The sequence below is a fragment of the Rattus rattus genome, chromosome 11 (assembly GCF_011064425.1).
Source record: "Rattus rattus isolate New Zealand chromosome 11, Rrattus_CSIRO_v1, whole genome shotgun sequence".
Taxonomy (NCBI): Eukaryota; Metazoa; Chordata; class Mammalia; order Rodentia; family Muridae; genus Rattus; species Rattus rattus.
Genome location: NC_046164.1, coordinates 70,089,747 through 70,106,200, shown reverse-complemented (window position 1 = coordinate 70,106,200; position 16,454 = coordinate 70,089,747). Strand labels below are relative to the sequence as shown.

General features: G+C 49.6%; 1 protein-coding gene across 3 annotated transcripts in view; it reads left to right on the top strand.

Annotated features, from left to right (window-relative positions):
* Rgs12 (regulator of G protein signaling 12) overlaps nt 1-16,454 on the top strand; it is a 92,515-nt gene that overhangs the window by 31,374 nt on the left and 44,687 nt on the right. For 2 of the 3 annotated variants that reach the window (XM_032916293.1, XM_032916294.1), the window contains exon 1: nt 11,571-12,039. In XM_032916293.1, coding sequence (XP_032772184.1) covers nt 11,986-12,039 — 54 coding nt within the window. In that variant the 5' untranslated portion in view covers nt 11,571-11,985. Of the gene's footprint in view, nt 1-870; nt 988-11,570; nt 12,040-16,454 lie in introns of those variants that run through there. The other variant, XM_032916291.1, reaches the window with a different exon arrangement.

Sequence of the window (16,454 nt, the reverse complement as noted above, 5' to 3'; positions counted from 1 at the left end):
CAGTATGAGTGGGAACTCATGAAAGCTGTATCTAGAGAGTTCCTCACTTCACTATAGCTCACTGCTTTCACTGGGGAGGCTTTGTGAGTCCTTTCAACTTTCTAAGCTGTCCAAGCCAGCCTACCTGCCTGCTTGGGTGGTGCCTCCCCGTCCCTTTTCTAAAATGTATGCCATGTGTGTGGGGGCCACAGGAAGCCAGAAGAAGGTATCCTAGCCCCTAGAACCAGAGTCATAGACGGTTGTGATCCACCTTTTGTGGGTGCTAGGATTCAGACTTGGGTCCTATGGAAAAGCAGCAAATGCTCCTAACTGCTGGGCCATCTCTCCAGACCATAGACCTGGTTCTGTTAGCTTCCCAAGTCATACTCACTCTGTTAGCTGCCTAAGTCTTCTAAGCCTCCCAGGGGTGGGTGTTTGAATTGGGAGGAAATAGCAGCATGACCTTGTCATTTCCTGGAGGAAGAAACACAAGCCTTTTGCTGGAATGATCCTCAGACACTGGCTAGGGTGTTCTTGGCTTCTTAAATCGATCTAAGATGTCACAGAGCACAGGCAAATGAAGACCTCATACACTATCAGTCCGTCCCTGGAACAGGCCGTCTGTATGCGGTGGGAAAGCAGGGTGGGCCTTATCACCTAGGGCACACAGTTGGTAGCTAACAACAGATAGCTAAAGATCCTCGGGAGACTCCTGCAATTTTTTGCATATTTTGTGGTAAATATTTTAATTAAAGTATACCAAACAGTGACTTCAAGTGAACCTCCCACAGGGCTACTGGTCTTGGCTCTTCCTTCAGTGGAGCACAAAGGACAGAACTGATAGTCTCTTCCCAGGAGGGTAACCTAACACATCTTTTTCTTTGTATTTAGAGTTCGAAATTGGGGCGGGGAGTTGCCCTGGCCCAGACTTCTCAGCGCACTTCAGCTCGCAGATCCTTTGGACGATCTAGGAGATTCAGCCTCACGCGCTCCCTCGATGATCTTGAGGTAGGTGGATTATCTTTGCTGACCACTGTGAGCTCTGGCCACTATTTTTCCATTGTTCCCCTCCAGAGATTTGTACCTGCCCTGCTGGGAGCCCATTGGACTCTCCCCTCAGCAGGAGCTTCCAGGGCACATGGCTGTAGTTTTCCTATCTCAAAGTACCTGAGTCACCTGGACCCCCACACTGGGGAGCCCTGAGCAGAAGAGAGTATGTTTAGTCCTTTGGGACAATTGAGGTAGGACTGTCCCCTGCCCTTCTAAAAGCCTGGTCATCCTAGATCAAAGGTCATTTTAAGAATAGGTTTTATTTTATTCTTTATTTTAAGAATAGTCTTGATGGTGGTGCACTGGTTGTCACCATGTGAGGGTTGAGTACGTGTCACAGCCAGTGGGCACTGTGGGTGCATTGCTAGTGACAGTGCAGCAACAATGACGGGAGGGTGTCCTCTGTGTATGGGCACACACACAGCTCCCCAGCTCCTCTGTGCTCTTCCTGTCCCCTCCCTGAGTCCTTGGCACCCACAGATTGTGTTGTTGACTTCGTTTCTAATTCTGCAGACACAGTTGTACTCCATGCTGTGTTCTAACCCGTTTAAATGCAGCCCGTTTGCCCTCAGGTGTATGCTGTACTTTCATGCAGCATAGCGTTATGAACTCCTGTCTTGACAGACGCTCTGAAGAAGCTGTGTAAATGTTCTCACGTACATCTCATGCACACGTGTGCTGGTCCTAGGGTGCTTCTGTAAGCAGAAGAGCTGAGTGGCAGGTGTCCCTCCGTGTCCCCAATGGCTGCTTCCACGTGTGGCGAGGTGACAGTGAAGACCAGCTGCAGAGCTGTTCCATGGGTGCAGAAGAGAAAAAGGTGTCAGGCAGAGGCCGTGAGGCCAGGTCCAGCCTTAGGACCCTTATGGCATTGCTGGCCCTCACCAGAAGGGTGGATTGCGGTTAGCCTGCCTCCAGGTGGGGTTTTCTGCCGGGGGTGTTCGTGTCTGCACTTGTGGGAGAAGAGGCCTCAGTGGGTCTGAGCCCTGAGCATGTCTCTAGCTTCCTGGTGGTTTGAGAAGCCACTGTAGAGGTTTAGGCTACTGTTTTGTTTTATTCTTCTCCATGAATGTGCTGGGTCTTCCTGCTGGCCAGCAACTGGAGCAACTGGAGTTAGGAGTAAGTAAGGGCAGCACTCTGTCCTGACTCATTCGCTCTCCCTCCTATCCTCAGAGGAGATGATAAGAGGGCTGTCTGCATACCCATTGGCCTTGAACTCACAGCCCTTCTGCCACAGCCTTCTAAGGACGAGGGTTCCAGGCCAGCATGTCTTACTGATATGGCCACTTTACAGTTAGGAAGCCCAAATGCAACCAGCTGTGAAATGCTTCTTGGGCCACAGGTCAGTGGAGCTGTGGCTTTCTATCACATGGGTAGCCTCTTGTTTAATCTTTCTGAGTTTACCCTGAAGATTTCAAAGTGCATAAGCTACAAATAACCTAGGCCACTTGGGGAGCTGAGGCGCCGTCCATGTGTACTTGCCTTGGCTGCTATGACAGGTGTGCTAGAAGCTCTCTCCAAACCTCTGTGGGCTCCATGGCCCTTGGGTCAGCTGATCTTGTCTCTGCCCTCCGAGCACAGGGACTGAAGTTGTGTAGCCCTGTACTCAGCCATTATGTAGGTGCTGGTAATCTGAACTCAGGTCTCCATGCTTGTGGACAGGCCTGCATAGATCGGGCTGTCTCCCCAGCCCCAACAGTGTGCACCAGGGAGAGTGGAACGTCATCTCAGGTCGAACAAGAGCCATAGAACAGGATCACAGGAAGCAGAAACAGGGCAGTAATCAAGGTTAGAGCAGCAGGTAATCTAACAGTAGATAAAGGGAGTGCTTTACTCTGACTGCACTATAACCTTGGAACTAAAAACTCTGAGGAGAAAGTTTAGAAGATTGGCTAATACTATATGTGAGAATCCTAAGCAAGTATTAGCAATCTGAGTGCAGCAATTTTTATTTTAGGGATTCATTGTTTAATATTTAAAATTTTAATCCTCCCTCCCCCTAGAGTGTGACTTACCACATTAGCAAAATAGGGCAAACTTACATATTATCTAAACAGGCAGGAAAAGCATTTGGTATAGTTCATTGTCCATATATGGTGAGCAAAAGTTAACAATGTAAGAATGAAAAGGAGCACCCAAGGTCCCACAGAGTTCTCAGAATGGCCCGTGGCGTGGCGTGGCATGGCGTGGCACACATCACACTAAGCTTTCCTAAAACAAGACACAGTGTCTGCTTCTTTCCATTTAAAGTTTACTGATATTATTGATACACACAGGAGATAAAAACGACAGACATGCGAAATGCTTGCCAAAAAAATAAATGAAAATGTTAGTATTCTCAAGTAATAAAAGTTATAACAGAAAATCCCAAATGATGGCCAGTTACTCAGAGTAATGAGTGGATTAGCCAGGTTGCTGGATACATGGCCACTATACAAAAGTCCACTGTGAACACAGCTAGAAAAGGATCTGTGATTCAGTGCAATGCATTCTTTTTCAAGTTTGATTTGACATAAGGCTGTATTTATTTATCATGTGCAACATCATGTTTTGAGGTGTTAATCAATATCATATGTAACCCCATATAGTGATTTGTGTGTGTATGTGTGTGTGTGTGTGTGTGTGTGTGTGTGTGTGTTAAGAACATTGAACATCAGATTTCTTGATAATTTTTAAGAGTACAGTCTGCTATGGATTACCATGTAGTTTAAGAAAACATCCTGGTCAGCAAGATAGCTCAGAAGTTCTTAAAGATGCTTGCTGCCCAGCCCTGAGACCCATCTAGTGGAAGGAGAGATCCTCTGACCTCCACATGTGTGCTCTGGTGCACACACACACACACACACACACACACACACACACACACACACACACACTTTTCCTAAGGGCAGAGTTGTGTCCTTTAGCTGCACTCCAGCTTTGTCCCTGAATCGACTGAGCCTCTGGTAGCCTCTCCTGCCTCTGCTCTGTGCAGTCAGGCGTTTCAGGCTTCACAGAGAGTTCATCGTGCATTGCCTCGATGTGCTTGATTTGTGTCACCTAACGTAAAAACCGTCTGCGTTACTCTATGCTATTGTGGTTCAGTGTGGTTTTAATCAAAATTCCAGCAGGTGTTTACTGAATAAGATTATTTTTATAAAATGTTTGTGGAAATACAAAGGACCAAGATGAGGAAAAATCTGTATTTAAAATTTTTATTGTGGGAAAATGCACATGATGAAACTTGCCATTTTAACCATTTTTAGGTGTGGTTTGAGTCTGAAATGTACCCTCAAGCTCATGGGTTGAAGATTTTTATTCCTGGCTTGGTGCTTGGTGCTAGTTTAAGAGGTGCTAGGATCTTTAGTGGGTGTGACTTAGCCATGGTGGGTGGAACTTTATCAAAGTGTGTGTGGCTTAGCTGTAGTAGGTGGGGCTTAGCTGTAGTAGGTGGGGCTTAGCTGGAGGATCCAGTCACCATCACTCGTTGGGTGGATCCTTGGGAATTGTTTGTTTTCCCTTCTGTCTGTCCCTCTCTTCCTCCTTCGCTCCCTCCCTCCCTCTCTGTCTCAGTCTTGTGTCTCTTGCTTGCACTCCATTTTGGCTCTCTTGCTTTTTCTCTCACTCTTTCTCCTTGCTGGCCACTGTGAAGTGAATAGCTTCACTCTTCCATACCCCTCTGCCATTTGTTCTCTCTCACTGATCTAGAAAAAAAATTGCATCTGTTGTCCATGAACTTAAACCTCTGAAATTGTAAACATAAATCATTTTTTCCATCTTTAAGTTTGTTGCATGGTGGCTGCTCTGTGTGGGTCTGAGGAGGCGTGGACATAGCTAGGTCCGATTTTGCAGGTATGCTTGAGAGGATGGGTGAGACGCAGACCAGAGAGACAGTGGGAGTAGTCTGGACAGGCTGGTCTCAATTCTAGGGAAGAAGGGAATGAGGAGAGTTGGTGGGAGGGAAAGCGGGACCTTGGAGCAGGTCTGAGGAAGCAGCTGCAGGCTGCCTTTAGGGCACATTGGAGTCTCTTCTTTATATGCCCAGTGTTCTTCTCCAGAGGCAGCCTGGTGAGAAGAGTGAGGTCATCTGGCAGAGTAAATGGGATGATCTGGGGCTCCCGTCTGGTGGAGGGCAGACAGGAGTGGATCTGCAGACCTCCTGGGAGCTGAAAGTGAGGGCTGCTCTGTGTTAAGCCTTGGAGTATGCATTGTGAGTATGCCCATGCCCTATTTGGAAGCCATGGCACTCTCTCTGTCTCTGTCTCTCTGTCTCTATCTCCTTAGCCTGTCTTAAGTCCTAGTCCTGTGGCAGCAAGCTTTCTCACCATGTTGTGCTATGCCAAGAGGTAAAGTGTCCAGTGGTTGTCAAAGAGAACCAAGTGTTTAGAAGAGAAATATTGATCAAAAGGTTATTCAGGGTTGTGATTATAGCCCAGTGATAGAGTCTTTGTTTAGCAGTTGCCTAGCATGTGCAAAACTGGGTCCATCTCAACACACACACACACACACACACACACACACACACACACACACACACACAAGCATGCGTTAATTCCAATTTAAGACTAGCGTCATGCTTTGTGTTTCTTTTGTGCATGTGCAGGTGTAGGTGCTGATGTGTGTCCTTGTATGTTGAGACTGGAGGACATCCCTGGGTGCCGCTCCTCATGCATTGCGAGAGATTCTCACTGCCCAGCAGCTTCGGGCTCTAGGGATCTGCTTTCTTAATCCCAATCAGGGTCTTAACAGGTCAGCATCCCTGGCTTTAAAACAAACTTGAGTCCTTGAACTTTGCTAGGCAAGCACTTTACCATGGAGGCTAAGCCATCTCCATAGCCTGTTTGTTTGTTTGTTTGTTTGTTTGTTGATGCCCAGCCCTAGTCTTGCCATGCCTGGCTTGCTGGTTAGCTCCCGAGGTCAGGTGGCAGTTTGAGCAATGAGGTGGTGAGATTGAGAGTGGTATGATTCCTGCAGGGCAGAAGCTACCTGGGTAAGCATCAGGCCCCCTTACTGACTGCATCTCTGATTGCAGCAGGATCCCTGCCATTGGCTTTTGCTATTTGTGGGGTGAAGAGGTGGGGGTATAAGTGTTTATGAGATGGGAGGTTGCAGGACCAGTCCTAGGAAGAAAGCCTCAGCAGAGTCTGAAGCTAGGAGGAGGCATAGCCAGGGAGCAGTCGGAAGGGAGGCGTAGACCTCCGTGGGAAGCCCGGGTCTCATAAAACTCTGTGTGCCTGGGCGTCTCCAAGTCTCCTTGACTGCAGCACCCATGAGTTGAAATGCGATGTTCTCTGGCACTGAAGGAGTGGACAAGAACCACTTTCCATTGAAAATCATAGCTCTGTGTGGACTGAGGCGTTGTTCTCACCAGATTTAGTCTTGTAGCTGCTGTGAGGCCACCATGCAAGTATGGGGAAAGCCCTGTCATCCTCCAAGGCCTGGCTCTGATCACATTGATGTTAGCGCCTATAATAGTCACCACACCTTGAGGTCCCCTGGCTGTCTACTTAGCTTGTCCTGAGGCCACCCAGTGATCCCGTGCTGAGCTTTTGTACATACTCAGGAGACACTGGTGTCTTCACTCCATATGGAGGTGGCAGAGTTACTGCTGGGCAGGGACACCAGTGTTCCTTCCTTAGCAAGATGCCAGGAGTATTGTGTCTGACACCATGAGTATGTGAGGACTACTCGAAGGACATGGTCCTCGCAGGCAAGTCCTGATGGCATGTCCGTCATGCCTCTCAAGGCACTGTAGGTGCTGGTCACCTGTCCTTCCAACCACTTGTCATCCTGCACCATGTGACGTTGGTGTTAAAATTCCTTCCCAGAGGGAGATGTAAGCACTATTTAACCCCTTCTCCTAAGGTCCAATTACTGTCCAAGGCCACATTCCCTCCCACATCCACTCTGGAGGACCAGTGAGGTTTTGGGCTCTGTGCTGGCTAATTTTATGTCACCTTGACACAAGCTAAAGTCATGGGAAAGAAGGAAGCCTCAAGTGAGAAAATACCTCCAGAAGATTAGACTGTAGGCAAGCCTGTAGGGCATTTTCCTAACTGTAGGGTGGATGGGGAGGGCCTAGCCATTGTGGGTGGTGCCATCTAGGCTGGTGGTCCTGGGTTCTACAGGAAAGCAGGCTGAGCAAGCCATGGGGGCAAGCCAGTAAGGAGCACCCTCCATAGCCTCTGCGTCAGCTCCTGTCCCGCTTGAGTTCTTGTCCCAAGTTCCTTTGATGATGAACAGTGACATGGAAGTGTGTGTCAAACCCTTTTCTCCTCCAGGTGCTTTGGCCATGGTGTTTCATCACAGCAGCAGGACCCCTAAGGCAGACTTCCTTACAGAGCATAGAGAGGGGATTAGTTACAGTTCCCCCAACAGGCCATGCCAGGAAAGACTACTCAGCAAGGATAAGGTCTTCCCCATAGTTCATAGATGAAGCTCCCTTGTCTTACCTCAGCTCCCTTAGCCTACCTACTCTAGCTCCCCCTCAGGCCTGTACAATTCAGCAGTTACATATACCGTGTGGTAGGGAGAGGCTGGATACTCAGATGAGGGGGCTTGTGACCCTCTCCAGGTCCCCATGAGAGTACATAAGCCCAGCTGGAACAATCCTTCTTACAGGGGGACAGCTTAACCCCATGGGATGGCTGTTGCCAACAAGTGGTAGCTAGGTTGGGGCTGGAACCAGCCTGGAGGGCAGTGCAAGAGGGAAGGGCCCACAGCCTGCACAGCCATCTAGAGTCCAGGTGGCTCTGTCCCGGGCTGGAGCCCCCAGAATGCATCTAAAAGAAGTTGTCGTGTTTTCATGTGACAGGAGGAGCTACAGCAGCAGAACCTGAGGACAGGGTGGATATAAGGTGGTTCACGGGGTTCTGAGAGCTGGAGTTGGTGCTCTAGACTGGAGCCCAGTTAGTGGCGATGGCTACATCACCAAGACCTGTATGACAGCTGTCTCTGCATCATATGAGCACTGAGTGGTTCAGGCACTGTTGGCTGGCTTGGCTTGCTGTGTCCTGCTCTGAGCCCCCTCCCTGTGATGGTCTAGGAAGAGCCTACAGGACTATAGCAGGTAAAATCCTGTCTGGCTCTCTCTGTGGCTCTCTCTGTGGCTCTCTCTCTCTCTCTCTCTCTCTCTCTCTCTCTCTCTCTCTCTCTCTCTCTCTCTCTCTCTCTGTGTGTGTGTGTGTGTGTGTGTGTGTGTGTGTGTGTGTGTGTGCATGCTTGTGCCACAGCCTGTCAGGAGACAACCTGTGGGACTCTGTTCTCTCCTTCTACTGTGTAAGTTCCAGGGATCAAACTCCTCGAGCTTGGTGCCTGTGCCTTTATTCATTGAGTCTTCTCGCTGGCTCTTGTCTTGCTTTTTGAGACAGGGTTTCATCGAGTAGCCTGGCTGGCCCTAAACCATCACTTTTTGCTTCCACATTGATCTTCTTTGGCTCCCACATTTCCCTATCTGTGGGCCGGGACCGCCTGTCCTGTCTACCCTGATCTCTGTCCCTGGGTAAAGCCCATGTTTTAGCCTCTCCTCCTTGACTTTCCAGCACTCAAGGGATCTGTCATTTGTATCTGTGCCCTGCAGAGCTGGAGTAGCCAGAGTTATTCTGACATCAGTACTGTTTTTCAGGTATTGGCTATGGCAGATGTCCAGGCAGCAGGGGGCGCTCACGTCACAGTTTTGCCTCCATCCAAAGTAGCCCTATGCTCCAGATGTTGGAGAACTGTCATGTAGTGGGAGGAGGCCCTACAGGTAGTGGGTGCTTTGATATTATCTACAGACCCCGCCACTCTCCCTGCTCACCATGGCCACAATTCCTAGCAAAGCATGCAAAACTCCAAGTGGGAGCCAGGACAGGACTTGAGGGAAGGCGCCTTCGTGACATTTAGTGGGTCTGGTACTTCCACTGCAGCCTCCCCCGACCTGAGAGTCGGTGGTTGCAGAGTGTCACCTTCTCTAAGATGGCTCTGCAGACAGCTCAAATAAACTCTTTTTAAAGTGTTTTAACCCATCCTTTCCTGATTCTCAGAGAATGTAGATTAGAACACTGCTCCGTTTGGTCTTCCACAGTCCTTTCTTCTCTGCGTTTGTATGGGAAATGACTGTGGCTCTTTATTCGCTCAGTACACAGTTGGGGTTCTCCTTGCCTGGAGTGTTTGCTCATTCAGTTGCTGTTCACTGGGACCCCTTCCATTTCTACATACCGTTTAGCTCTGGGAGTACAGCAGCCAGCAGAACCCGAGGGCAGGAGCAAGCTGTGGTGGTAGACAGGTAGATAAAAAAAAATGTCCAAATTCAAGTAACGCCGACTTTATGCTTATGATGCATTATTTTTTAGAAAGACATCATCCTGTAAATTAAAGGTGGTGGAGGGCAGTGCTGGGCCTGCTCTGGCAAAGTGAGCAAGGGTTGGAGGTAGTGAGGGTCATAGGCTATGCTCCCATGGTGCTGTCCAGTGGGTGATGCTTGGCTGAGAGTGGGAGGCTGGGGGAGCACTCTGCCTGCACTAGAATTTTTAGAGCTCGCCTCCCGTGGGTTCTTAACTTCTGTTTGGTCTTGGTCTTTTGCTCACTTACAATGTTGTCATTGCTTTCCTCTTGTCCCCGTGGCTCTGTCCAGTCCCTTGTCCACATCCTGTGGACTCCAACCTTTTTTTTCCTTTGCTCTGGGGCAAAAGCATTGGTGAAGCAATTCCTGGGCTCTGTGGCACTTAGTAGGTGCTTCTTGTCTGACCAGGTGGTAGTATTCTGGGTACTCTAGGTTGAGTTTCCCACCTGACTCCATGGCTGGTGCCGAGTCCACATGCACTTGCTGGTCTGCCAGATGGTGGCTTTCAGTCTTCGCTGGGCTCCAGGTAGCTGTTGTGGGAAGTGACTGGCCTGGGCTGGAGAGTGGACAGTGACTCACTCACTCTGAGTTGGTGTCCAGTGCTTTCTGTTCACATCTCAATGTCTTGGTGAGGCCCTCCACTGCTGTCTTCCTGTCTTCTTGTCCCTGAGCTGGCCATAGGCTTTTGTCTGTGAGAACTGTGCTGGGCCTGGTGGCCCAGGCTTGACAATAATCCCACAGCCCTGGGAGTGGGCAGAAGGAAGGAAGGCACATGAGGCTCTGGCTACCACCACCGTTATCTGTCACCCTTGGGCCCTGATGTGGCAGGCAGCCAATCAGCCTTTCTCAGAGCACGAGTGGGTCAGGAAGCAGTAGGATGCACAATCCTGGGTGTTGGCCTTGTTCTCTTCAAGGCCTGTCCTCAGAAGAAACTAGTCTCAGCCTTACTCATGACCTCATCGGCTACAGAGGCCAGGTGAGACAGTACATACGAGAGGAGAGGATGTGACCTTAAGGCCCCAGGCTGGATGTGTCTGAGCCACAGCATCCATACAGACAAGATCCCATTGTTTTATTCCCTTGTCATTCCTGACTGAACAACCTGGGATACAGGCCTTTTTGTTTGAGAGGGTAAAAGTAAACATCTAGCTTTCTGCAGGAGGCTCTTAAGTGTTATATGGCTGGTTTGCCTCCTAAGGTCCCAGCAGGCACATTAACCATTGCTTGGCACATATGCTCGTTGATCACTCATAGATGTTTTTAGGGTCTGGAGGGCTTGTGGGCTAGGATGTGCTGTCCTCTGCACCTTTTCCAAAGCTGTACATTAGCGCTAGGCCCTCAGACAATCGTCATTCTACTGCTGTAGGCCACTTAGACTCTTTGGCATAGAGACAGTTTCCAGTGCCCTGTGGCTAGCTGCCATTGGATTCAAGGGACAGACCACAGTCTCTAGGCTCCCGACAGAGTAGATGTGGTTCTTCCTTTCAGCAAGGGGCAGCTCTGTAAGGGGAGGGTTAGGCTATCTGCATCCTCTGTAGCTATGGGAGCCACTGCCCTTGTTGGCTTCTCCCCCGTGTCCCTTGTAGGATATTAGCATCCTTTACCCTTGCTGGGGGGTAAGGGGGAGACGAAGGTGGTGCATGTGAGCCCTACACTTTGCTGCATTCACTGACTTTGTTCCTATGCTCATGATTGCAACTCCCCCAAAGCCGTTGGTCTAAGGAGACTTGAGCTTTTGCCAGTTCTCCTCCTGGCCAGCTTTCACTGTAGCTTCTACTTTGAAGGGAAGGCATTCAGTCCTTGATGTTGTCTTGTGGTCACACATCTCTCTCAAGGAAAAGCAAAGGTGAGTCTAGCCCTAGGGATTTCCATCTGGTGGCCTGACACAGACCCAAGGTGTGTCACAGCCTAAGGGCCAAAGGCACTTCATTTGTAATTTCTGAGGCTGTCACTCCCTCACTCAAGGGTGATGGAGGACTGTGGGGCCTGCTTAGCCAAGCCACAAGGCCTGGTGGCACCGGATAAGCAGTTCACTGAGTCTAAGGAAAGTGGCAGGTAATTTTGCAGTGGGACCCAGGTTACAGCCCTAGTTTCTTTTCCCCTTCTTGCTTCCACAAGGCAGGATCCATCAGGTTCACACACTCTTGGGTTGTTCATACTTGGGAAGCAAATGCAACCAATCGTGTATCACAGACGCTGCGTGGAGGTGGAGGGGTTTTTAGGAACATACTAGATCCTGCTGGCTGCCACGGAGGAAGCGCGTGCATATGGAGCAGGCTTATAATAGAATCAGCGGCAACTGTAATTAAGGTTGCAAACCATACCACGCCACTAAAACACAAATTCTTTGCAGCTGTTGTACTGAGAAATTACCCCGTCAGCCAGTGTTGCTCTTCAGATTCTGTAGAGGAAATGCTTTAAAAATGATCTCAGGGGGTGATTTATATATAAATGGCTCTTCTGTATGAGACGATCAAGATAGAGTCTGAGCCTCTGGCAGACCACAGCTTCCTCGGTGTCCTGTTGCTATGGGTGACGAAGGGAGCACATGGAACTGAAATGTCTGAACTTTTCTGACATGCACAGGCACGCTGCTGTGTCGGATGGGGTTTTAGATCCAGGTACCTGGCACGTTATGGACGTTTTCTTGTCTTAAGATGAATTTGGAAAAGGGGCTGTCAGATGATTCGGACGTTTTCATTGACCAGCAGGTAAGCTGTCCAGCTGCTGAGTGTTGTGTAAACGGAATGCTGTAAGGAAGTCTGGCGTCCAGGTCACTACTTCATCCTCACCTGTCTGGGAGTCGGAGCTGTGGGCTTTCAGGTCCACAGTTTACACTTTGCAGTATGCACTTTGAGGCTGCTCTCCTTGGGTCATGGGATCCATAGGGTGAGTGTGCACTGAGGGCCACGGCCCCAGTGCAGGGCTGGGCTGGTTAGCGAGGACAGAGTGAGCTCCATGGGTGAGTGTGAGATCGGACCATGGCCCCAGGGCAGGGCTGTCTGTGTGGCTTCTTGGGACACTGGGTCCCCCGACCCCTTGTGAGCCTGCACTGCTTGTACCCTGTGAGCCTGTCTGAAAGCATCAAACATTTTCTTTTAGTATCCATAGTGATTCTAACAGCTCTTAAAGATGCTAGTCTATCAGATTTGTTGAAATGCTGAGTTTCAAGTGGATAAACATTAACACTTCTCTTCTTGTTAAATTGCTAGCTTGTAGCTCACATTTCAAAATATAACAAATTGGCTCTGGAGGAACATACAGACAACAACCAGATTTTAATGTTTGGTTATTATAGGAGTGTATGAAGTTAAATATGTAATAGCGTTTTGTTTTTGAAAGTTTGAGAGAAGACAAAAATGGCATTTTTCTTTTGTGCCGGTTTCGTGTTGATAGGAAGATAAAAATAAATTTAAGCTTATATAAAAGATTGTCATTAATTCCTGGGTACTGATTTCAAATTTTTCCTTTCCTGGGAATAGCTTAATCTTTCTTCCTAATACCTAAGTCACACTTCCTGGAGGAGAAGCTGCTAGAATATCAGTGCCAGGTGTGGGTGTAGACTATCAGTGCATGGGAGGCCGGCCATACCCTTCCTTTTGCAGCAGGGCCAGAAGGGGCCCTATGGGTGAGGGGTGAGTCTCCAGGGTGGAGCAGCTCCCACTGGGTCGAGTATGTGCAGATGACGTGGTTATGTTAGAAGTAGTGCAGCTCCCTGCTTCTTGTCATTTTCTTTCCCACCGGTCAGATGGCTAGCTGATTCATTCTGCTGGCCAGAGGCCGAGACAGGTGCCCCTAGTCCTTTGGTGTCGGATGTAAGGTGGAGCGGGTGTTCTCAAACCCCCGATCCCAAGGGAATCTCTCTCTCCTCTGAGCCTCAGATTGCCTGTCTTTGAAATGGGGCCTCATAAGAACACTGCGGTTCTGTGTACAGGGCCCGTGCTCACTGCAGCCTCTCTTAAAGTACAGATGTCTGCTTTCTTCGCCCTGAGGCAGGAAGTGCCTCAGCTTTCCTAGGTCCTGTGCAGTGTCTTTCAGGGCTCACAGCCGTTAGACCCAGAGAGACAAGAGGTTCTCAGAGGCCAGAAACCCTGACCATGGTTTCCTCAAATTATGCAGCCTGGGAGCACATATGCCCCTTTGCCGTCCATGTGCTAGACTGCGTGAGCACATACATGTGCGGGAGCACTGCTGTGTTAGTTCTGGGCACTGGTGTGAGTCACTTGAGAGAGAAAACAGGTAACACCTCCAATCTGCTCACACCCTTCCAGCCCTCCCTTCTCCTGGGCCGTCTGTTGGGGTGGCTTTAGTGCCTGAGGCATTTAAGGCCCCTTGTGGAGTGAGGTGACAGTCAACATGGCCACAAGTGGCATATCATCCTTCTTTCTTCCTTAGGTCTCAGATGTCAGGACCAGCAGGGTGAGAGGAGACAGGACTAGGTTGTATGGGGCTGTGCCTAATATTTGAAAATAAAAACTGGCCCTGTTAAGAAAGTGAGTGACTTTTCTTTCAGGGTTTGTGTGGCAGGCGAACTGTTTCTTTGGGGTGGTGAGTAGGACTTTAGTGGGTGACCTGTACAGGCTCCTGCTGGGAGCTCTGTTGGCTACAGCTGGGACATGAGGGGAAGGAAATGAATAGCAAGGAAGATGTGAGTAGACAAGGGGCCTTGGACTGTGTGCCATGAGGTGTGGCTCATCCAGGGTCCAGAGTGCCCTCTGCCTCTTGTGTCTGGAACCTTCTGCCTTGTTCTCATACTGCATGTTCTATATGAGAAGAGACTAGGGTTTTGTGAGGGCCATGACTGGTACAATGAGGGCAGCCAGGCTGGTGGCAGCTGGGGGACATGAGAAGGGGTAGCCCAGCTTCTGGTGATGTGTTTGAGGTTGCCTCTGACTGGCTCTTGCTGAACACACACACACACACACACACACACACACACACGCACACACGCACACACGCACACGCACACGCACACGCACACGCACACCACCTTGAGTTTCTCTTTTAGCCAAATTAAATTCCTTTGCTCCTCTCCCATGGACTAACTACCTATTGTAGGGCTCTGAAATGATGTCATGACCAAAGCTGAGCTTGGTAGACCCACAGTGTTCTGCACATCAGGGTGAAGCTGGTCGGTCGCTTGTAGGATTGAAAAAGGTAGGAACCAAGGAGCAGCTAGTGCTTAAGACATGAGCATGTCACCTACATGCTCAGCGTGTCCACATAAACAACTTACTTACATTAGAAATTTAAGCAGTCCAAGTCACTTAGCCACACATGGCTAAATATCCATTGACACACTTTCCTAGCAGTAGAAAGTGAAATAAAAAGTGCGAAGCTGCCTTGAAGCACGGTTGAAAGAGTGCTGCTGACATGGGTCCAGGCTGTGGCCTGGCGTGGCCCACTAACGCTTGAGTCACAAGAATATACTTCTGCAAAGGCACATCCTCTCTGGATCCTGCACGTCCAGCCCCTCCACCATGAGAGGTGATGTCCCTAACTCTGTCTTTGTCAACACAGGCTTTGTTTCAGACCTTAAAACCGAGTCACCGTCACACTGCCAACCTCCACAGCCTTCACTGCCTGCCTGGGCCACAGAACCCTGGGGATCTCAGAGCCCCATCAGACCTGATTCATTTCCCGCCCCTGTATCTGCTCCCTAAGCTCAGGGAAAGTTAGCCTCTTTCCTCTGACTCAGGCGCAGACAATCTGATCCTTTCCCATGAGCAGCTGTGAACTTGACCTTCAGACTCATACCCAAGGTCACGTGTTCTCACCTCCCCTTGCTTTTACCTTACTTTGAGTGCTGAGTCCGTGCTTGCAGACTATGGGCCTTTGGCGGCTCTGTGTACAGGAGTTCCCGGAAAGGCTCTGTGGGCTGGGTTTCTGTGTTCAGTTCCATAAGAAGGGCCTGCACCTCAGGCATAGGTGGTCAGTGTGTGAGTGTGAACATTCTCGGCATGTGTTTCTCTACACACTGCCCGTCCTGCTTGTGTCTCACAATTACCAGAGCCCAGGGTGGTCCCTAGACACAGCAGGGGCTGCTGGGAGAGGGATGGAGGTTTGCCTGCCGTGCAGTAGGAGGCACCAGGACAGAGGACAAGGTGGTGTTCCCATTAAGCATTTCGGCAGGAAACCATTTCAGTCAGACGCGGCACTGAGTGTGTTTGTGTGGTGCTTGCCGTGTGGCACCTTGTCACACAGTACATGTGTGGACTGGGTGCATCTCAGAGTCTTCCGAGGTTTCACAGCAGTGAAAGAAATGTAGATATGAGACTCTGTGAGAGATATTCTCCTTAGTTTCCCTGACCCCCATGTCCTTTGATTGTATTGAAAACAGAAAAGTTCCTAACAATCTCAGTCTTTCCCTGTCTCTCTCTCCCTCCCTGCTCCTCTCTTCACTGTTCCAAGTGCCCTCCATATACTAAGTCTTTTTCCCCCTGAGGTACTGTTTGTTGAAAGCTCTAAGCAGAAATACTGAGAACATTCCCCTCTGCCTTGACAGCTGCTATGGTTCTTAGGTCACAAAGTTCTTCCTTGTCAACCTCTAGGTGTGCACCTGATATGTTCTTCTACCGTGTTCTAGGACATTTTCTCTGTCCAGCTGTCCCTTTATTTAAAAAAATTACTGTATTGTGTTTATTCAAGTGTGTACTGTGTGTGAGCCCATCAAGAGACCTGGTAGGCTTCAGGGTCATAGCTACAAATACTGTGTTTAGATGCCAGGTCAGCAGTGCTACCCCGCCCTCTGCTGGGGCTCTGTGGAGGTCGTGGAGCCACCCTTTTGACTCCACAGCCACAAAGCCCCAGAGCAGGCAAGACGTGGTTAGGTGTCCAGACGTGGCCAGAGGGTAGCGAGGGGGAGGGGCATTCAGAGGAGGTGCCAGTGTACCTGAGCCCAGACAAGGGAGCTTACACACACACACACACACACACACACACACGGGGGAGGAGGTTTACACACACATAACACACGTTCCGATTTGATCTCTCCTGCTGCAGTAAAACATCCCAACTAAAAGCAACTTAGGGAGGAAGGGTTTGTTAGCTTACACTGCAGTCTCCATTCACTACTAAAGGAACCCAAGCCAGGAACTCCTTACAGTAATGGCTTTAATGGCATTGT